Genomic DNA, 22,946 nt, shown 5'->3' on the forward strand with positions numbered 1-22,946 from the left:
TAGATATACAATTACTAACTTTACCACTAATTTTCGCCGTTGACTCTGACCGCGTGTAATCAATAACAACAGAATGAGTAGTCTATGTACTATGTGTTCTTCTAGACTCTCCTCTACATCTATACCGTTTACCAACTATAACAAACATCCATCCATCCATCTAAACTTTCGCATTTATAATATTAGTAAGATTTTAACCTTATCCATTATTCTTTACATAAACTGATGGATTGTATCGTTTCTTATAACACTAAAAATAAAACAAACTTATATTCGGTACGGTCTTTATTGTTTAGCGACTCCCAATGCGTTTACAATTCTACTTGCATTTCGTCACTTTTCCCGTGTCCAGAAGGCTTTTAGCCTCATTGTATAAAATATAAAGCAGGCGGATATAATAAAATAAATAAAACACAGCCTTTGTTTTAATACTGTTGTCCACTTTTCATACATATGTATTTTATTGTCCCTTTGCTGTACATCCGTAGTCAGATATTGCGACACATTGCTGAAAAAAGACAGTGAATTTAAAAAATACATTAACTTCAATCTATCTATCTATACATAAAAAAATTGGAGTGTCTGTTTCTAATATCAAAAGAAAGATGATGAATTGCGTTGAAAATAACGAAAATCGCATTCAAAAATGTTTCGTCTGCCGATTTCGAAGGGATTTTCACAGAAGGATAGCTGACTTAGACAAGCATATTATAGGCTACTTTTTTAATTCGGCGCTGTCAAAATGGCGTTACGAGTGGTCCCAAATGGAATTAATGATAAGATTATCCTTAGTCATTTGGATCAAAAGATGATTTTAAAATCTCAAAGGTACTTACTGAAGCATTGGGATCAAATTCGAAGCCGGCACTACAATACAGATGTAATGGGAAACCTCCAGTACACATGTAGAATGAATTGCATTGCGTCGGATGCGGTACATTGCCGAAGTAACCTGGCGGACATATCACCGCTTCTGTCGTCGTTTCTAATTTTACAGTACTCCCAGTTGTAGATATATCTAGACTTTCATCTATGTCTTTCGTAGTTAGTTTTGGTTTTGTTGTTTCGAATCCGCTAGATGTTGTATCTTGTATAGTTGTTGGATATTTTTCTGATTTATCCTCGGACACGGGTGTAGTTCCCGCTGCAAAATTATAATTATGCTGATGAAAATATTAGAATGATTTCATAAAATTACCTAATAAAAGACTAATGAAGATATATAAAGCGATAGCGGTAATCAATAATTAAACAAACCTTTTAGAGCCGTACAACCGTTATCTGATATTGGCACACATTGCTGCAAAAAACAATTCAGAATTAATCACAACCAAACTGTGCTAAAAAAATTATAAAACAGAGTCATATTAATTAAAGAGGTGGCCGGGTCGGTACTAGATTAGCTGAAGTATTCTAGGGTTTACACTCATAGTCATGTAGTATCGCCCACATTAGTGAAATATCGCCCTCACCACTAACATGGTTATTAGGTACTCTTACCTCCACATGTTTGTCGAATTCAAATCCTGTACTACAGTAGAGTTGGATTGCAATCCCGCCAGCGCACATGTAGAATGAATCACATTGTTCTGGATGTGGTGCATTTCCAAATTTACCCGGAGGACAAATTGGCGCAACAGTTGTTGCATCTATCCTTTGTGTTGTTTCGCTATTTTCAGTTGTTATTCTATCGATTTCTGAATCACTGGACGTTTGTTCTGAAGAATTTTCTTCAGAATTAGCAGGGGTTGTATTAACTATTGTAGTATCTAATTCCGTTACTTCTTTTGTTGAAGGATTTATTTCTTTTGTGGTTTTATCATCTTCAGTCGTTGGAATTTTAATTGTAGTTTGTTCGGAAATTATAAAACTAGTTAATGTTGTTTCTGTAAATAATTCTGTTGCTTCTGTTGTAACGTCTTTATTAGTAGATGTTTCTTCTCGGTTTGTTGTTAAATCTTGCTCAGAAGAAACACTCGTTGAACTGGTTGTAGATGACCCTGAAAGGAAGCAATAGTTGTTTATTTTGTGTACATTTTCAATAAATTTGATGAAATATTAATTGTTGTTGTTTTATTGACAACAATTTTCAATTAAATTATTAATTTTCAATTACCTTTCATTGCAGTGCATCCGCTATCAGATATCGGGACACAATTCTGTAATAAATTACAAAATCAGTAAAAAACACCAGAATTTAATACAAAATGCATAAATGATAATTTGCATAAACTTACACCGACAGCAACATCAAATTCGAATCCGTTACTACAATACAATTTTATAGGAAGACCGCCTGTACACAAGTAGAAAGCATCGCATTGAGTTGGGTGCGGAACATTCCCGAACGCACCTGGTGGACAGATAACAGCTTGTGTTGTTGTTTCTACACCTACTGTTGTATGAACCTCTTCAGTAGCGTTTAGATCTTCTGAGGTTAATCCATTAGTAGAATATTCAGTTTCTGAAGACGTGTCTGTGACTTGAGAATCCGTTTGACTATTTTCTGAGGTCGGAGAATTGTCTGTTGTAGATTCGTCTTCACTAGTAGTCACAGCTTGAGATGTAGACAAGACGTTTAATGTTGTTTCTTCAATAGCTGTGATATCAACTGTTCCAACATTGTGAGGTGTCGTTGGGGAATTTGTTGATTCAGATTGTTTTGTTGTGTCTATTGCATCAGTTTGAGAATTAACGATCGTGGTTAGTAGATTCTCAGTTGATTTTTGGATGTCTTCTGAACTACTTTCTGAATTCGTATAATCAGAAGTCGCTGATGTCTCAAAATTCGTAGTATCTGTTTGTATGATGATGTCTTCTGGATTTGTATTTAGTAGCTTGGTAGTTTGATCTAAATCAACTATATCAGTTGTTGAACTCGCATCGGGTTTAGACACTTCTTCGGCAGTAGTCGAATCGTACTTAAAAGTTGTGGTGGAACCTGGAAAATATAATATTGCGTTACAGAAAAGTTTGCAAATGTTAACACTTTATATCTCAAAAAAATCTAGATAAAGTAAATGCGTTGTAAAAATTACCTCTTGATGCTGTGCAGCCACTGTCGGAAATCGGAACGCAATGCTGGAATAAAAAAATAATTCTGTTAAAACAACACACACAATTTTTGTGTAACTCCATGTGCACTCGAAAATGTTTTAAATATTCGTTGTAGTACTGTAGTAGCAAGACGTTGTTAGCTAGCCTTCCATATTATGCATATCTCTTTGTTTCATACTTACTGCAAATCCAGGATCAAATTCGAATCCATTACTACAGAACAGTTGTATTGGAACTCCGCCCGCGCATAAGTAAAATGAATCACATAGAGTTGGATGGGGAATATTCCCAAACACTCCCGGAGGACAGATTGGAGCCTCAGATGTGGTTTCAGTACTCCTAACCGTAGAGCTGATTTCGTTTGTAGGAGTTGTGTGCACATCTGTATCTGTAAATTTTGTTGTCTCTGACGTTTCACTATCGTCGGTAGTCTGGGAGTTAGTCGTTAACTCATTAACTTCACCTGTAGTCTTTGTTTGGAATGTTGTTTCATTAGGGGTATCACTGATTGTTGTCGTTGGTAAATTAACTGTACTCGGTTGTGAGCTATCATCAGTCTCTGCTGATGTATCACCATCGCCTGTTGTCTGTGTGTCGATCGTTGTTGATACTTCTCTACTCGTCTCTGTTTGGAATGTAGTTTCATTAGGAGTTATTTCGTCATTTGTTGTTGTTTGTAAATTTACTGTAGTTGATTGTGAAGTTTCAGTTGTAGATATACCATTAGGAGTTTCTGTTGATCCACCATCATCCCGTGTTTGTGTGACAATTGTTGTTGATTCTTCTTCTCTGTTTGTAGTCTTTGGTTGTAACGTTGTATCTTCAGATACATCGTTATTTGTAGTCGTTTGTAAAATAACTGTAGTTGATTGTAAACTATCATCTATCGTTACATCATTAGACGAGGATGCCGTAGATGTTAGTGAACCTGATGGTTTCGTGACAATTTCTGATGTTGTGGCATCATTAACTATTGTTTCTCCTTCCGAACCTTGCTTAGTCGTTTGATCGATATCGACTTCGGAGGTGAAACCGGGGCTCGGTGTTGCCTCTGCGTTTGTCGCACTAGTTTCAATAGTAGATACACTATATTCATTATCTATGGTCGTCAATTCGTCATAAGAACTAGTCGTTGTCAAACCTGAAAAATAAATTGTATTACATTAAAATTATGATTTCTTTTTATAGTAAACTTGTAACTATTTATCAATTAAATTATTACCTCTCATTGCTGTGCAGCCACTATCAGAAATTACTACGCATTGCTGAAATAAGATCGAATATTAAATAAATAAGAATTCAAAAATGAAATTAAAAAATTGGAGTAGTCATGATCAGAAAACATAAACACCAATATCAAAAGGCACGATATTTTAAATACTTACAGCAAAGGTAGGATCGAATTCAAATCCGTTACTACAAAATAGTTGTATAGGAATTCCTCCTGTGCAGAAGTAAAATGAATGACAGAGAGTCGGATGCGGAATATTCCCGAACACTCCCGGTGGACAGATTGGAGCCGGTGTTGTTTCAGTTATCCTTATTGTAGTTCGAACCTCTTCGGAGGTAATAGTTTGCCCTTCAGAGCTGAATTTATCATCAGAAGTTGAAGATACATCTGTAGTTGTATCTACAGATTGTGTGTTATCTGTAGATGTTGTTTTGTCTTCTGTATTGAGTGAATTATCTGTTGTTGAGACTTCACTAGATGTAGTTGGTTGTAGTGTAGTTGATGATAATACATCCGTTGTGTCTTTAATAGTAGTTACTTCAGATATTGTGTAATCAGAGTCTACTGATGTCTCGCTATCTGAAGTGGTAACATTTTGCTGAGTAGTTTGTGCTAAGTCATCTGATACGGTTGTTATTCCAGAACTTAATGTAGTAGACATCGCATCGTCATTTACAGTTGTAAACTTTGTGTAATCTTCGTTTACGGTTGTCGACTCGCCATTAATACTAGTTGTTGTAGCTAAAAAACGATATTGATAATAATTAAAAACCATTTAATCATTACAAATCACACTTTTTTTATCACTATAAAAATAACAATTACCTCTCTTTGCTGTACAACCACTGTCAGTAACTGGTACACAGTGCTGAAATATAAAAAGTAAATCATTAATTATGGATTCATATTAAAATCATTTGAGTATAACAGATTAAAAACTGTGATGAGAGTATACATTTTCAAAAATCAACAAAGACTTGGAAACTTCAGTTTAAAATACTCACACCAACGGCAGCGTCGAATTCGAATCCATAGCTACAAAACAGTTGAATCGGAACTCCGCCCGCGCATAAATAAAATGAATCACAAAGTGTTGGATGCGGTATATTTCCGAACACTCCTGGAGGACAGATTGGAGCCTCCGATGTAGTTTCCGTACTTCCAGCAATTGTTGTAGAATATATTCCATCTGTTGTAAATGTTGTAGATGTATCTGTGGGTTTTGTTGCCTCTGTTGATATTCCACTGTCGTCTGTAATCTGGTTTGTCGACTTATCTTCAGTTGTAGTCTGTGTTTGAATTGTCGTCTCTTCATTTGGAGTTAAATCGGTATTTGTTGTTTCCAAAATGATCGTACTGGTTTGCAAGCTGTCAGTTGTCACAAAATCAGAATTGGAAGACGCTGTAGAAGTTGTTAAAGATGGTTCGGTAACAAAATCAGATATTGTCGAATCTGTAATTACTGCGTCTTCTGAATTACTACTTTGTTCAGTAGTTGGTTCTTCATTTTTAGTTGTTAATTCAATGCTTGATGTACTCAAAATTCCCTCAGTGTTGACAGAACTAGTTTCTGTTGTAGATTGAGTAGAATCTACATTAATAGTTGTTGATTGGTCATTAAAATTAGTTGTCGTACCTGTGAATAATAAAATAAAATAAAATAACCTGTAAATAAAATTTCATTGAATGAAACAACATTTACAGTGTACAAACGAAAAGTTTCTTTTAAAATAAAATATCAAAAGATATCAACTATACCTCTCATTGCTGTGCACCCACTATCGGAAAGTGGAACGCAGTGCTGTAATGTAAAAAAAAAATAATTGAGTTACAAAACTATGTTTAAAATCTATACTAGTAGTTTAAAGAGAAAAGATTTGTATTTTCGTATGTATTGGAAAAACTCAACAACTACTGAGTCGATTTCAAATTTGTTTTACCATTAGAAAGCTACATTATCGCTGAGTAACAGACTATATATTAAAATTTCGCGTTAATAAAGTCGCGGGCTAAAGCTAGTCTTAGGTATAAAATACGAAATGAAAACTCACTCCCAACTCAGGGTCGAATTCAAATCCATTGCTACAGAATAGTTGTATAGGAACTCCTCCTGTGCAGAAGTAAAATGAATTACAGAGAGTTGGATGAGGAACGTTTCCGAACACTCCCGGTGGACAGATTGGAGCTGCTGTTGTAGTTTCAGTATTCTGGACTGTTGTAGAGCCGATACTAGTTGTTGGAGTCGTATACAGTCCTGTTTCACTAGATATTTGATTATCATCTGTAGATTGTGAGAAGTTTGTCGTTGATTCCTCTTCTACAATTGTAGTCTCTTCTGTTGGTGCTTCTGAGTGTTTGGTAGTCTCTGCTGATGACTCAGAGTCGTCTGTAGTAGAGAGTTTTGTTGTTGAATCATCTCTTGTAGTCTCTGTTTGGAATGTCGTTTCTTCATTAGGAGTTACTTCGTTATTTGTTGTTTGTAAACTGATTGTACTTGATTGCAAGATATCAGTTGTCACAATATTAGATACTGTCGAATCAGTATTCACTGATGTACCTCCTTCTGAAGTAATGCTTTGTTCAGTAGTAGGTTTCGATTCATACGCTTCACTCGTAAATTCAGTATTGGATGTAGTACTTGCAATCCCTTCAGGGCTACTTGAACTAATTTGCGTTGTGGATTGAGTATATTCGTCATTGATAGTTGTCGAGTGGTCATTAAGATTAGTTGTCGTACCTGTGAATTCAATTTTGCACAGTTAACAACTTTAGTTGTAGCTTTTGTCGGCATTATTAAGGACAGAAAATTAAAAGACATCAACAGTACCTCTCATTGCTGTACACCCACTATCAGAAACCGGAACACAGTGCTGAAATTAAAAAAAAGATTGAATAAAGTGAACTTAACAATGAAAATAATATGTATTAGTGGGATTGAAGGCAATGGGAGTAGTAATCTATGTTACTTCTCATACGTATTAGTATAAAATACTCACCCCAAAGTCAGGATCGAATTCGAATCCATAACTACAGAATAGTTGTATTGGGACTCCTCCTGTGCAGAAGTAAAATGAATCGCATATAGTAGGATGGGGAACATTCCCGAACACTCCCGGTGGACAGATTGGAGCCGCTGTTGTAGTTTCAGTATTCTGGTTTGTTGTAGAGCTGATACTAGTTGTTGGAGTTGTGTACAGTCCTGTTTCACTAGACATTTGACTTTCATCTGTAGTTTGTGACAAGATTGTTGTCGTTTCCTCTTCTTCAATTGTAGTCTTTTCTGTTGTTACTTCCGCGTATTTTGTAGTTTCTGTTGACGTGTCACTATAATCTATAGTCTGTGTGGGGTTAATTGTTGATTCGTTTTCACTTGTAGTTTCTGTTTGGAATGTCGTTTCTTCATTAGGAGTTACATCATTATTTGTTGTCGTTTGTGCATTAACTGTACTTGACGATGAACTGTCAAGTGTTGAATCAGAAGTAGACAGTTCAGTAGGTGAAATTGATGAACCAGTTGACTCAGTGACAGTTTCAGATGTTGTTGAATCAGGGCTCACTGTTGTGTCTAATCCTACAGTAGATATGTGTTGCTCAGTCTGTCCTGAGTCACTTTCAGTTGTCATTCCATCAGTAGTAGAAGATGTAGACGAACTTGTTAAGTCATCAGTCGAGTCACTATCAGAATTATCTTGCGTTGTTAAATATTTGTCAGTAGTAGTTTGATCCTCAGTTGTTTTGTAAGTAGTGTGCGGGTCTTTTGTAACCGGATTGGTACTATCTTTATCACCGTTAGTGATGTCAGTTGTCTTAGATGTGTATTCAGTTTCATCTCTTTCTGAAGTTGTCTCACTATACTGAGATGTTTGTGTTACATCTTGGTTTGAATTCGATGTAGTAGATTCATATTCCGTATTAATTTCAGTCGTTGTTGTTCCTGTAATATAGTGATTTAATTAATTTCTATATGATGTAAGGTCAAACTGAAATTACGAAAAATTAAAAGGTTTTACCTCTTAATGCTGTGCACCCGTTTTCAGAAATAGGTACGCATGACTGAAAAATAAGAGACACATTATATGATTTATTAAATTAAGGTTAAGAATTAGTAAGACCTTCTCTTAATCAAAGATTACTTAAGGTTTAGTATTGACCCGTATTAAAAAAAAACATTAACTGGCTCATACTTACACCTATTTCAGGACTAAATTCAAATCCACTACTACAGAATAATTGTATAGGGATACCGCCTGTACATAAATAAAATGAATCACATAGAGTAGGATGTGGCACATTTCCAAATACACCCGGTGGACAAACACTAGGCGTTTGTGTTGTAGATGTGGTGACTGTTGTGACCTCTGTCGGATCCGTAACTGACGACTGAGTTATATCTGTTACAAACTCCGAAGTTGATAGTGTGCTTGTATCTACAGTGGTCGGTTTAGTTGTTGCAGATTCAGTTGTTACTTCCGAATTCATTGTTGTAGATTGACCATTATCTATGGTTGTTTGTGTATCTTGGATCGTTGTAATTTCTGTTTCCGTTGTATATCTTTCAGAAGTAGTTTGCGGTTCGTTCGTTAACAGAGTAGTTTCAGTAATCGACTCTACTGTTGATGTTATTTCATTTGATGTTGTTTTTTTATATTCTGTGGTATCTTTTACTTCACTCATAGTTGTTCCAAAATCTTTCGTTGTTAATTCATTTTGTTCCGAATCAGTAACAATGCTTGTAGATTTTGTAGCTTGTTCGTTTGATGTTGTTTCAATGATTTCACTCGTAGTTTCATATGTTGTCTCTGTAGATTGTGCATTTTCTGTTACTTTCGTTTCATCAGATATTGTATACTGGGTAGATTCCGTATGTAAACTTGTAGTAGTACCTAAAATTAAAGATTGCGATTAAACTTATTTGTAACGAATTACTTCCTTACAAATAAGTGCAGTTTAAATTATTTACTACAAACCTCTTGAAGCGGTGCATCCATTTTCAGAAATTGGAACACAGTTCTGAAATAGAAGAAATAGTTTTTGATCAATTAGATTTTCAACAGGAACATGGATAGTCTAAACATAATCAAATACTTACAGCTATGATTTCGTTGTATTCATACCCATCACGACAAAATAGTTGCACAGCGATACCTCCTGTACATAAATAGAAGGAGTTGCAATACACAGGATGTGGAATATTGCCAAAAAATCCGTCGGGACACAGCGCATTTTGTTCAGTTGTTACTTCGTAGTCGTTTGTAATATCTGTTGACGAAATTGTTGAAGTACCATCTGTTTTTACACTTGCTGGTATTGTTGTTACATCTAATAAATCTGGAGTAGTACTGAATTCTACGGGGATTTTCGTAGTCGTGAAATCATTGAAATCAGTTGATGGTTTATCAGTATTCTGAGTGGATATTGATTCTTCGGAAACTGTAGATTTTATAGATGTAGTATCTTGTATTGTTGAATCTATTTTTAAAGTTGTTTCTGATTCCGTATATTGAGTGAAGTCTTCGGTTGTTTTGAATGTGCCTGTTGTTTCAAATGTATTCTCTGAAGTTGATACTATTGGAAGTTCTGTCAATTTTGTTGTTTCTTCCGTGGACGTTTGGAGTGCGTCAGTTGTACTTTCCTCATCGATTGTACTGGTTGGTTCATTAGAAACAGTAGAAGAAGATATCTCTGTGTCGATATCCGAGGGAGTAGTTAAGATATCATAATTAGTTGAAAGGGTATTTTCACTAGTAGCCAACGTGTTCGTATAATCTTCAGTGTAAGACTCTGTTGTCTGTTGTCCTGTAAAGTTCATCTCGTTTAAAATTAAATATTCCTTTTTAACTAAAATATGATTCCTTTATGATTAGTGTTTCTGCATTTTAAAGTATCTTATTCGCCCGTTTTGTTTGTTAAAAATGTTGCCTAAATACAAATAAAATCAAGATCTATTTTTATCTTTCTTACCCTTTGAAGCAGTACATCCATTTTCACTTATTGGGACACAATGCTGAAAACAAAGTTTTAATTATAATTTAATGTTAATTTATTTTTAAATAATGTTTATATTTAAGACATTTAATATACTTACTGCAAGTTTTTCATCGAATTCAAAACCATTGCTGCAAAACAATTTTATAGCAATACCACCGGTACACATGTAGAAAGAATTGCATAGTTCTGGATGTGGTATATTCCCAAAGAAACCTTCAGGGCATATACCTGGTAGCATTGTAGATTTATTAGGATCATCTGTTGTTACATCTACAAATCCTGTTGTAGTATCATAAAATACAGTTGTCAAATCATCGGTTGTCTCAATTGTTGTTTCATGGTTTATTGTTGTTGAGTCACTTGGCCTTGTTGTTGTTGAAACATTTTCTGTGGTTGTTTCGGGATCCTTAGTTGAAGTTTGGAACTCTATAGTACTTAATTCTTCTGTTTGCGTAGGGTTAAAAGTTGTTGTTAGTTTATCATTTGGAGTCGTGTAATCTGATGCAGAAAATTCAGTTGTTGTTTGTTCTGATGTCCGAGTTGTCTCTGTGGTGATTTCTTTAACAGTTGTCGTTGATTTTTCTGTTGTAGTTGACGGTTGATATTCAGTCGTATCGTCAGATTTTGTTGTCGTTTCAATATCAATTGTAGTTTCATGGTTTATTGTTGTTGAGTCACTTTGCCTTGTTGTTGAATCATTTTCTGTGGTTGTTTCGTGATCCGTAGATGAAGTTTGGAAGTCTATCGTACTTATTGCTTCTGTTTGCGTAGGGTTAAATGTTGTTGTTAGTTTATCATTTGGAGTCGTGTAATCTGATGTAGAAAATTCAGTTGTTGTTTGTTCTGATGCCCGAGTTGTCTCTGTGGTTATTTCTTTAACAGTTGTCGTTGATTTTTCTGTTGTAGTTGACGGTTGATATTCAGTCGTGTCATCAGACTTTGTTGTCGTTTCAATATCAACGGTAGTTTCGAAATCTCTGGTTGTCCCATCGTTTTTTATGGTTGTCGAAATAGCTTCGGTTGTTGTAGATGTGCCTGAAATTTGAAATTATTACAATAATATTAGTTACAGAATGAATTAGTCTGTAAGTTTAAATGAGTTTTATTTACCTTGTAGTGCAGTACAGCCAGTGTCTGATATGACTACACATTGCTGAAACATACGTTTAGATTCTTTTTTATTTTAATAACACAAATAAATTGTAATAAATTAGATTCACTTTTACTCACTCTTGTAACCGGATCAAATTCAAATCCATCACTGCAGAACAATTGTATAGGTATACCGCCGGCACACATGTAGAATGAATTACATAGTTCTGGATGTGGAATATTTTCGAAAGTCCCTGGAGGACAAAGCTCTACAGACGGATTACCTGTAGTAATCTCCACTTTATTAGTCGTCACCTAAAAACGAATATCTTTCAATACTTGAACGTAATGTTTTTCAATGAAAAAAGACATTTTGAATTTGAGATAAATGAAAGGGAATGTGAGTATAAATTTTTAACTGAGTTCGTGTTAAAACTATAGATATTGTTTGACAGTGGTAAAAGAATTTTCAAACGACGACTGCAATGAGTATAATTGTAATCTATGCGGTCAAATCCAACCAGACATGAACTTATGTTCGATATCTGCAAGCCGTTGTATTTTTCTGTAACTGTATGTGTTGTGGCAAGATGAAAGATGCTGGACGTTGAGTATTCATCCGAGTGTATGTTGGTTTTGGTTTTCATAGTTGCGTCACTTATTGTTATATCATTAACTGTACTTACATCGGACGATATTGTAGTCTCTTCTTTAGTTGATGAATTGATTTCGTCGCTATCTGTTGTAATAGGTATTGTGTTTGACTCCGAAGGTACTGTTGGATAGCTTATTGTAGTCTGTACCTGTTCTGTTGTGCTAAATATAGGAGCTTCTGTGTCCGCTGTAGTTTGATCATCATCAGGGATATTTGATGCAGTTGTCGCATCTTGAACTGTACTTGAAGTAGTACTGAAAAAGCCATCAGTGGTGGGCTTGATAGTTGTACCATCAGTATTAACTGATTCTTCTGTTGTTGGAGTTTGTGGATTTGTTTTATGTTCTTCTGTCGGAGTTCCAGAAGATGTAGTATAAACTCCAGTTGTTATAGACTCCTCAGTGAATATTTCAGTTGTAGTTACTGTTGGAAACGTATTAGAAGTTGCTGTCGTTTCGATGACATCTCCTTCTGTAGTCGTTTTGAAATCCACCGTAGGAGTATCAAAAGATATTGTGCTGAAGGCTTCAGTTGTTGTAGAACCAACACTAGGATATCGGTCTGTAGATGTTGTCGATGGAAATGTATTGCTGCCTGTACCATCTGTGGTTTTTGTGGCATCTGGCCATGAGGTAGTTTCAAAACCTTCTGTAGGGTTTTCAGAGGAGGTCGTAGTGAAGCCTTGCGTCGTTGAAGAGTCAACAGTTGGATTTCCTCCAGTGGTTGTTATTATAGGTGTATTATCTGAACTATATGTAGTTTCAGTTTCAGACCATGTCGTAGTTTCGTCTTCTTGAGTTGGGGTCTCTGAATATATCGTGGTGTAAACTTCAGTTGTTGTTGAACCTGAGGTTGGGTAACGGTCAGTTGAAGTTGTTGTTGAAGGAGTTGTATTGTCATTTGGATTATCTGTAGTTTCATTATTATCTGGCTGAGGCGTAGTGTCATACTCTTGAGTGGTTTCAGAAGATATCGTGGGGTATCCTTCAGTTGTTGAACCAGCAGTCGGGTAACGGTCCGTTGAAGTTGTTGTTGCAGGTGTTGTATTTCCGTTTGAACTATCTGTAGTAATATCTGATTGCCGAGTAGTCTCGTACTCTAGAGTAGTTTCAGTTGGAATTGTTGTGGTAGTTGTTGATGAAGAGGCAGTAGAAGACCGTTCCGTAGTTGTTATAAATGAGGATGTCTCTGTAGTTTCTTTCACATCTGGTAGTGGAGTTGTTTCATCTTCTTTAGTTGAAGTTTCAGCTGATATTGTGGTGTCACTTTCTGTTGTCGTGGAACTTACAGTAGTCAGTGGTGTAGATGCAGTTTCATTATCATCTGATCTTGTTGTCCTATCATATTGTTGAGTTGGAGTTTCTGGAGATACTGTTGTATCTTGCGTTGCTGCTGTTGAACCAACAGTTGGGTCTGTAAACGTTGCCGGAGGGAATGTAGAACTGTCTGAATTATCCGTTGTCTTTGTAGCATCTGTTTGAGGAGTGGTATCATATTGTTGTGTTGGGTTTTCAGATGAAACTGTTGTTTGTCTCTCAGTTGTTGACACAGTAGGATCTGTAGTTGTTATCGGTGGGAACGTATTGCTATCTGAGCTTGCTGTTTCTGTACCATCTGAGTGTGTAGTCGTTTCATATTCTTGAGTAGTAGTTAGCGGAGATTCAGTGGTGTAACCTTCAGTCGTAAAAACTGGTGCATCTGTTGGTACTCTTGTAGTTGTTTCGTCGTTGGATTCCGTTGCTTCTGTTTGAGTGACTCTATTGCAGTTCACTTGTGAAGGCCAATTGCAAACCTAGAACGATAAATAGTTATTCAGAAGTTTAAATATTTCGTATGTTTTATGTTAAAACTTTATTAAAAAGTCTCAGTGTAATTACCTGTAGTTCTTCATCAAATAACGTGCCAGGACCGCACTGCATGAGTATTTTGTGTCCATTGCTGCATTGGTAGAACTTGTCGCATTCGGTCTCGTGAGGCAGCAGTCGATGTACGCTGAAGTCTGCAGGGCAGCCGTTGGGAAGATATTGCGCTGAACACGTCACAACAAATAGTAGTAGAAGCGCACTGTACATATCTGTAAAAATTATATAAATATGGTTATAGTTAGTTAATTTTAACTTCGCTCGTAAAGTTTTCATTACAGTTTCTGAAATAAATCTACATAATTATTTATATTGCTAATCTTTGTTACGTTTATTTACTAGCTTTCGCCCGCGACTCCGTCCGCGTGGAATAAGAAAAAAACAAAAGTAAGTAGCATATGTGTTCTTCCAGACTATCCATCTGTACCAAATTTCATTCAATTCCGTTAAGCCGTTTTGGCTACAAATCATAACAAACAAACATCCATCCATATATCTAAACTTTCGCAGTTATAATATTAGTATGATAGAATTCCTAGCTTCGATTTACACCAACGTACTTCATACAGACCTCACCACAGTTATCACGGCTTGCAAAATCTACAGATAAAAATAATCTAATTGGCATTGATGGGGTTTCCTTAATCCGTACTTTAGTTCATATTTAAATTTTTATTACGTGTATAATCCCATTACAAAATAAATAACTATTTATAATTAGAAATAGTTAACGTATCTCCTTAGACTTTTTGAGGTTAGTCATTTTCTCTGTTAATGTCATTTACAGGCGTAAAAGATTTTAGATATCGTATCGTTACATTCATTCTCTAATCTACGTTTCAGGCACGGGATGTAGATGGGAGGATAAAAATCTTATCTTGTAGTAAACCAGTAAAAAATGTGTAAAACATATTCATTAGTTATCTGTATTCGATTGCGTCATTTCTAAGAAATCTGTGACACAGATAACAAACGGTTAGCAAACAAAAATATCTTGAGATAAAATTGGCGCCATAAATAATATTTTCTGTTATAAAAGTCACAATTAAAAGGCGTATGGATTCAGAGGAAATCAAGCGTAGATCCGTAAATATTTTTACTGATATTTGCACGTTTTTAGAGGTTAACAGCGCGCTCACCTTAGACTAATCTATCGTATTGTTTACTCCCGCTTTGATTCCTATGAGTTTATTTGGAGGTTCACCTTCACACAACTCGATTTTTAGTTGTGCAATTTGAATTGCGAAACAATCGACAATCCCATAGTTGTGCGATAATTTAGTCAAGTGTGCTGGCTCTAACAATAACTGCCATTGAAAGATCTCGTAAATCAAGTGAAAAGACAAAGAGTTTCGTGTTCTATTGATAGAGTACGTTGGGTTATCTTCTAATTTGTTTTTTATCGACCGATAACTTGGTTGTCGTGGCCTTTGCGATTTTATTGCGAAGTTTGACCGCGAATTTGCGAGTTTTATGTATTTTAACGTGTTTCTTTTATTTATTTGTTTTGTATAAATCAAGTAACAGTTATAATAGTTTAAGCTGACGTCGTTTTAACTTCAGATTTTACTTTCAAACATCAACCTATACTAAAATATATAGATCAAAGATTTGTATTTTGTAATAAAACTGGCTGTTGCTACTTGGCCGGCGAGAAATTAAAAAAATAATAAAACCATAACCTATGTTACTCACAGATAAATAACCTTTCTGATATTGAAAGAATTTTTGAAATCGATTCAGTAGTTTTTACGTGAATCGAATACATACAAAAATACAAATCTTTCCTCTCAAAACTGGTCCTATTTTAATTCTTTCACCATTAGAAAGGTAATTTATCAATATACATAGGTTATTTTATTGAATGAAAAAAAAATTAAAATATTCGAAAGTTAAATGTATTCATTTGTTTCTACGTAACTCCAAGAGGGCTTAAAGAACCTAATATAGTATCCCTGATTTGGCATATAGAACATAGTCTGGATAAACACATAGGTTAGTATTTATTTACTCTATTTATTTAAAAATTTATGCACAAAATTAAATCCTAATAATAACTACAGATGTTTAAACTATTATAATAAAAACAAAATACGTGCAAGGGCAGCCTTATTGTTATAAGCAATATCTTACAGACAACCCAGGCAACCTAGTAATTGGAGTTTTTTTTTATTCCACGCGGACACGACAACTAGCTTTGCATAACTAAGAAATGACTCATATATTTTTCATTGGAAATATATCAGTAAAATGCCGATTTAAAAGTCTTTTATCCAAATTGAAAAGTTTACAGATATTAGATTACGTAGATAATATTATAGACAATTAAATCAAAGCGATTCAATATAATTTAATCTTATAGAATAGTTATTTTATCTATACTATTATAATAAAGCGTAAACACACACTTCTTTGTTGCCTAAGATGTCCGCAATTACAGCACATTTTTAAATAATTCTTTTTCTTTATAAAAAGCCCCACACTTACTTCACGGTTTAGGCTATATGTTTTCACGCCATTAAACTTAGGGGGTAAATATTTTGGATAAAAACCCTAATGTGGGAGAGAGACCATAAATTGCTGCCAACATCAAGAAAGCAAGGTTGCCATGGTTTGTCATCATGTCATGTAATTTGGACATTTGTAATTGATAATTGGACACATGTAAACAATATAATAAAATATTCATAATTTTACGCGGATGAAGTCGCACGGGAACAGCTAGTTGGCTATAATTTTCCTATCATGTGATATCGTTCACTACACTTATTTTACATTAATAAATTCAAGTATATGTAATAGAAATCTTTATCTTTCATTATCATAGACAAATCAATGTCGGCGCCCTTCAAATTCATAGACAAGAAAAGAAATTATACCTAGGCTTAAACTTTTAATTATTTCCGAAATGCTATCATATTAAAGTACAGTCGCCTTCATTGACGTTATTACACTAATAGAAAATTACCTTCGATTTTTGAAAACATCATACTAATACAAATACTTAATATTATAAATGCGAAAGTTTAGATGGCTGGATGTTTGTGAGAGTTTGTAGCCTAAACGGCTGAACGGATTTCGATGAAATTTGCTAGAGAAGTAGAGGATAATCTGGAAGGACACATAGGCTACTCGCTTTTGTTTTTTTTGTTCCACACAGACGGAGTCGCGGTCGGAAGCTAGCAATTTTATAAATGTCGAAGGTAAAATGGACGGATGTTTTTGTTTGTAGCCTAAACTACTGAACGGATTTCGATGAAATTTGGTGTAATGTAGGGGAGAGTCTGGAAGAACACATAGGCTACTCGCTTTAGTTTTTTTAATTTCCCGCGGACGGATTCGCCGACGAAAGCAGTTTAACAATAAACATCGCAAGATCTTTAACCTGTAGCCAACGAATTAAATCACCCAGGCCCCAGACCTCGATGAAAGGCATAGATTTAGAGTATAGTCCGGAAGAATACATTGGATACTTTTTGTAATTCTACGCGGAGTCACATGCAAAAGCTAGTAAATGATAATTAAATCGACATAAAATACAAAAGTATTACTGGATCACTGACCTTTAAATAGACAATCTAGATGTGATATTTTTAAAAAACAAAGTGCGCACGTGATTCCTTTGAGATCTAAAGATTATTTTAGTATCAAAAACGCTTTATATGAATCATGCTTATATTAAAGGCGTTATTAGGTTTTGCATAACTTTTTTAACACGTTCACTACGTAACAGGCCGATATCGACCTGACGCGGTACTTAAGCTGGTGCGGACGAAGAAAACTTTGCCCCTCTTGCTAAAGGGAAACGATTATGTCAGGTGTATGCATTACATAAAAATCAACCAAAAAAATGGGACCCACCTGCAGGTACTATCTTTCGGATAAAAAAAAGAATTATCAAACTCGACCCACTAGCGGCGGAGTTATGCCGTAACACACATGAAAAACATACAGCTGAATTGAGTACCTCCTTCTTTTGGGAAGTCGTTTAAAAATGTATACATTATGTTTCCATCAAGTTATAGCAATTTATTCTATCCTAGTGCTGGTAGATCTATAAAGACCTGCCACTCACTGGCGGAAATATCATTGGGGGCTCATTTCGGCCTGCCGCCGCAGCACATAAAGAATTATGATTTTACTTGCCGCAGTCAACGTGTTAAGCATTTCAGGGAGATGACCGATTTTGATTATTCGCAGACATAACATAGTTTCATTTTGTAGAAATGAAGCCGATAATAAAACAAAATTAAAAAAAATCCTATCATAGAATAAATAAATTACTCTATGTTCTTTCCCTTTATCTATATAGACTGTTTTATTGGATGTAAGCTAATAAAGATATTCAAAATAAAATATGACTATCACACTAATACTAATGTTATAGATGCGAAAGTTTAGATGGATGGATGTTTGTTAGAGTTTGTAGCTTAAACGTCTGAACGGATTTCAATGCAATTTGGTATAGATGTAGAGGATTATCTGGAAGGAAACATAGGTTACTCACTTCGTATTTAATTAATTCCACGCGGACGGAGTCGCGGGCGAAAGCTAGTTATTAATTAAACTCTATATGAAATTTTCTATCTTATTTCGTGTAATATAAACAAGCAATACTAGAAGTTTAAATTGAATTACAAACAATGGGTGCAATTATTATATTTCAGTTAATATTCTCATTTATAACTGAACGTGTGTAGCCGGCCTAAGAGCACTCAAATCCAACGAGCATGTGTTAGAGTGTAAATGAAATGGGTGTCCGTCGTCTCTACCACTCTTACCACCTACCCCTCTATGTATCGGGTTTAAGTTAGATTTATTAAAACTTTTATGGACTACGTACTTAAATTATTTAAAACTACGTACTGGCCAGTATTGTTTAATTTTGTTTCAATTTTTTTTATAATATGAAGTGGCACACAAGCGGCCACCTGAATCCACCGAAATGGAAAGCGACCGCTGCCCATAAACATCCGCAATTGCAGATGCGTCGCCTACCCTTAACTGACGGAGGAGACGCACATAAAGAGGATATTTCCCCTTCCTACGCGTCTCTTTCACCGTCAAATCCGTTTTTCCGTCCCATCCTTTCCTCTTAAGAAAAGGATGGAAAGGGAAGGGGACTAAAAATTAGGCAATATTGCATTAATTAATTGGTACGTGTCCGATTTAATTGTCAGATTGTAACTAGACAGATATCTTAGATAAGGAAAATATCAAATAAATCATTTTTCCAGACTTTTCAGTGAAAATTACTGATTTTTTTTGATGAAAAAGTTTTTGTTGTCTGTTTAACTTGGATCAAAAGCAAAAATAGATTAATTCTGATAAAGAGACTAAGCCAATTTAGTTAGGAATTCGGACTTTTATGTTTTAGTTTTAAAATTTCGTTAATTAATGTGTTATTTAAAGAAAATACCTCAATCATGTTTGTATCCATAAGATCGGGTTTCGAACTTGATGTATTTATATACCTTCATGTTAACATTACATAATCGTCATTTAAATATGAATCAAAATACTTTATCTTTACAACCTAAAATAATAATAAAACTTAAATAGTCCTGTAAACCAATAAAATATAAGTGCGAGTAATTCAAAAATCAAATCACAATTAACGCAACAAGATTACAAAGAAATTATCTGCTTCATGCCAACATTAAAAGCCGATGCACCGACAAATTTCCTACACAGTGAAACCATTTATACACATGCTATCTCATTCTCAACATCTCGCTGTCCTTATCCGACATTATGCAAGAGCGCAGACTTCCATCCAGAACAATCCATCTATCTCAGTCGTCACTTCCTTCCTACTCCGTCTATCTCTTTCTTAACCTAACTCTACCGATATACTCATTCTCTCCCTTTCGTTCTCAATAGAAAAAAAGGAACAACGATACATTTTTGGATAGATTTTCATCAATCAGAACAATTATGAGTAGATTATACTCGTAGTATATGACCCCGACAATATTGTGCCGCCATGATGCATGGAAATCGGAATTTTGTATATGCGTCGATTGTTAACCTATAAACAGGTTAAAATACCCAATTATTTATAACTAAAAGATCTAATTTCGTAGTTTTTGAGGTTATCCAAAAAAATAATTTTTATAATATTGCATGACAAAGATAAACAATTGACGTATAACTTCCAACACATGGAAACAATATTAACAAAACAGATTTAAAATGTTTATCGAATTAAACTTCAGTTGTTAATCCACATTAATCCGAAATATTGATATTAGAGTTAGTTTGTATGTCCTTTTATAACATCTTTAAGATGTTTACTACTGAAGAATTAACTCTTACATCTTACTAATATTATAAATGAGAAAGTCAAGATGGATGGTTGTTTGTAGCGTAAATGGCTGAACGGATCTCTATAAAATTTGGTATAGATGTAGAGGATAGCCTGGAAGTACACATATGCTACACTTTTATTTTATACAATTACAGACGGAGTCGCTAGCGAAAGCTAGCAGAAAATATGTTTTCCTTACTATTTCCTTTGGAAAATGACTGACAATGGAATACCACATGTTTCCTGTTAATCTAATCATACTAATATTATAAATTCGAAAATCAAGATGGATGGCTGGATGTTTGTTGGAGTTTGGAACCTTAACGGCTGAACGGATTTGGATGAAATTTGGTACTGATGTAGAGGAAAGTTTAGAAAAACACATCGGCTACTAACTTTTTTTAATTCCGCGCAAAATCGCTGGCGAAAGCTAGTAAAACACACAAATATTAAAGAACGTAACCCTACACGAGACGGTTGTAAAACAAAATTATGTAGCTTATGTGTCCTAGACTATCTTCTACGTCTTTGGCAAATTTCATCGAGATCCGTTTAGCAGTTAAGGCTACAAACTCTAACAAACATCCATACATCCAAACTTTCGCATTTATAATATTAGTGAGATTAAATAAATACTGTATTCAGATGAAATCGCAGTTTCTACGTAAAAATAAAAGCCAAATTTTCCACAACAATAATTCACGTATTAAACAGGCTTAAGGTAATGATTAATTGATTTTAGCTATATCGCATAGATATCTTTTTACATCATACTAATATTATAAATGCGAAAGTTTAGATGGATGTTTGTTAGAGTTTGTAGCCTAAACGGCTGAACGGATTTCGATGATATTTGGCAAAGACGTAGAGGATAGTCTAGAAGAACACATAGGCTACTTACTTTTGTTTTTTTAATTCCACGCGGACGGAATCGCAGGCTAAAGCTATATTTATATGAACTAGTTATGTGTTGGTCTCCGGTTTTGCTTGCGTAAAATATAAATAGATACGAGCGGTACGTGGCAATTAAAACGTAGGTTCTTGTAGTTTTATTAATTTGACTAATATAAATGCGAACGTTTAAATGTATGGATGTTTGATAGAGTTTGCCGCCTAAACAACTAAAATGCATAGATGTAGAGCATATTCTGGAACAATACTACCCATTTTTGTTTTTTTTTACCTTTTGTAAGCGTTTGTAAACTCCAAAACTATCGTACCACTGTTGCCCCGATTTAAACAACTCTTTCACCATAAGAATACATTATTTACATGTAATATAACCTATAATTTTATATAAAATGTTCACACGTGTAAAACCAGGACGCACCGCTAGTCGAATAGAAGGTCTGAAGAAGGCTTTTTATCTTTAAATACGACAATGCGTCAAATTATTTTTAAAACAATGTCGAATTCCAAATTTAAATTCCAATTTCAAAAACCGAAAAGGAACGTGCCACTTTTTTGTTTTTTTGTAGATTAAAAATAAAAAAAAACTCACCTATTCACATAGTTCTCTTTAACAAGAAACGGTAGCGTCTATCGCTTAGCAGTATAACAAATGAAATGTCTAATTATCTAGAATTTATATTAATACTTGATAATACTGATTATATTAATTGAATCTGTGGTAAAATGATATCATTCTTTTAAGTAATAAAATCGAAGTTACATTGATTATTTCATTTCTTATCGAATACTTAAGTGACAATTACATGTGTACAATTTTTTTGTATAAATAGGAATTCTTTGAAGGATTTTTCCTACGATATTCAATACTAATCTTACCAATATTATAAATGCGAAAGTTTAGATGGATGGATGTTTGTTAGAGCTTGTAGCCTAAACGGCTGAACGGATTTCGATGAAATTTGGCATAGATGTGGAGGATAATCTGGAAGAGCACATAGGCTACTCACTATTGTTTTTTTTTAATTCCGCGCGGAGTCGCGGGACAAGAGCTAGTATTATAAATATTTAGAAGTACCTATAGCCAAGAGTATTCTCAAGAAGATATGAAACCCGTATGGATTTCCGATCGAGAGTTCGAATCCCGCCCTTTAAATTGTCACAAACCATTCTAAGCATAATCCTACAGTTTACTATACCTAGTTGTAATGGTACAAGAAATATTGGTGAATTAATAAAAATCTGCTAATATTAAAACAAAAAATGCGAAAGTTTGGATGTATGGATGTTTAAAACGACAAAAATACGTACCTTGTCGAAGGTATCATTTTTGAGGTTATAAACGTAAATATAACCGTACGTGTCTAGTACCGGAAATACCGGACAATAACCTCATTTTCTATGGAAAAAATTTAGATAAAAAAAAAATTTCTATCAGTGGAAATCAACTGTAAACGTTTATCTTTGAAACTGTAATACACGCTGCAGCTAATTATTTGAACACGGCTTTTAACTAGTTCCTGTCAAAAATTTTGACAAGTAACAATTAAAATCGATGTTTTTGATAAAAATCTTAAAGATATCGGTAATTGTTAGATTTTATCAGCAATTATTTTCATACTTTAGATCCTTTTGCGCGATAAGTACAAACATCTAGATTTTAAATAAATCAAAATTCCATTAAAAATTGTCTTGTTACGTACAATTACGGCCTGTCAAAATATAACAATCGAACGTGTAAAATATGTGATTATAAGGGCCTGTCCCACCGGTGGTAGATAGAGGCCCTGATAGTGTAAATATGACGTCACGTCAGATAAAATACAAAATTTCTGTCCCACC

General features: G+C 34.6%; 2 protein-coding genes across 2 annotated transcripts; both read right to left on the bottom strand.

Moving 5' to 3' along the window:
• Window positions 1–273: 273 nt before the first annotated feature.
• LOC106101939 (serine-rich adhesin for platelets-like) lies at window positions 274–10,866 on the bottom strand. The gene is made up of 22 exons (XM_013281326.1): window positions 10,374–10,866; window positions 10,250–10,292; window positions 9,378–10,084; window positions 9,256–9,298; window positions 8,477–9,171; window positions 8,299–8,341; window positions 7,285–8,222; window positions 7,116–7,158; window positions 6,340–7,025; window positions 6,047–6,089; window positions 5,293–5,924; window positions 5,114–5,156; window positions 4,443–5,029; window positions 4,280–4,322; window positions 3,240–4,198; window positions 3,039–3,081; window positions 2,238–2,941; window positions 2,117–2,159; window positions 1,501–2,000; window positions 1,258–1,300; window positions 837–1,144; window positions 274–508 (listed from the first exon to the last, which is right to left on the bottom strand). The coding sequence occupies exons 1-22, from the start codon at window positions 10,512–10,514 to the stop codon at window positions 461–463; spliced, it is 7,335 nt and encodes a 2,444-aa protein (XP_013136780.1). The 5' UTR covers window positions 10,515–10,866; the 3' UTR covers window positions 274–460.
• On the bottom strand, window positions 10,547–18,139 carry LOC106101773 (mucin-5AC-like). The gene is made up of 7 exons (XM_013281109.1): window positions 18,032–18,139; window positions 13,901–14,097; window positions 12,055–13,815; window positions 11,507–11,683; window positions 11,387–11,429; window positions 10,659–11,311; window positions 10,547–10,555 (listed from the first exon to the last, which is right to left on the bottom strand). Exons 2-7 carry the CDS (start codon window positions 14,093–14,095, stop codon window positions 10,547–10,549), a joined length of 2,838 nt encoding a protein of 945 aa, XP_013136563.1. The 5' UTR covers window positions 14,096–14,097; window positions 18,032–18,139.
• Window positions 18,140–22,946: the final 4,807 nt, after the last annotated feature.

The sequence above is a fragment of the Papilio polytes genome, unplaced genomic scaffold (genome assembly GCF_000836215.1).
Source record: "Papilio polytes unplaced genomic scaffold, Ppol_1.0 DF823935.1, whole genome shotgun sequence".
Taxonomy (NCBI): domain Eukaryota; kingdom Metazoa; phylum Arthropoda; class Insecta; order Lepidoptera; family Papilionidae; genus Papilio; species Papilio polytes.

Bases quoted from the DNA above. Each gene is read 5' to 3' on its own strand.
- LOC106101773 (XM_013281109.1), bottom strand. From the start codon at position 14,095: ATGTACAGTGCGCTTCTACTACTATTTGTTGTGACGTGTTCAGCGCAA. The intron at 11,684-12,054 runs GTAAGTACAGTT...ATTCGTTTTTAG, and splicing joins AGACTACAATATCGTCCGAT to GTGACGACTAATAAAGTGGA. The intron at 11,312-11,386 runs GTAAATAAAACT...TTCAAATTTCAG, and splicing joins TGGCTGTACTGCACTACAAG to GCACATCTACAACAACCGAA.
- LOC106101939 (XM_013281326.1), bottom strand. From the start codon at position 10,514: ATGCTACCAGGTATATGCCCTGAAGGTTTCTTTGGGAATATACCACAT. The intron at 9,299-9,377 runs GTAAGTATTTGA...CTTCTATTTCAG, and splicing joins AATACAACGAAATCATAGCT to AACTGTGTTCCAATTTCTGA. The intron at 6,090-6,339 runs GTGAGTTTTCAT...TTTACATTACAG, and splicing joins AATTCGACCCTGAGTTGGGA to CACTGCGTTCCACTTTCCGA.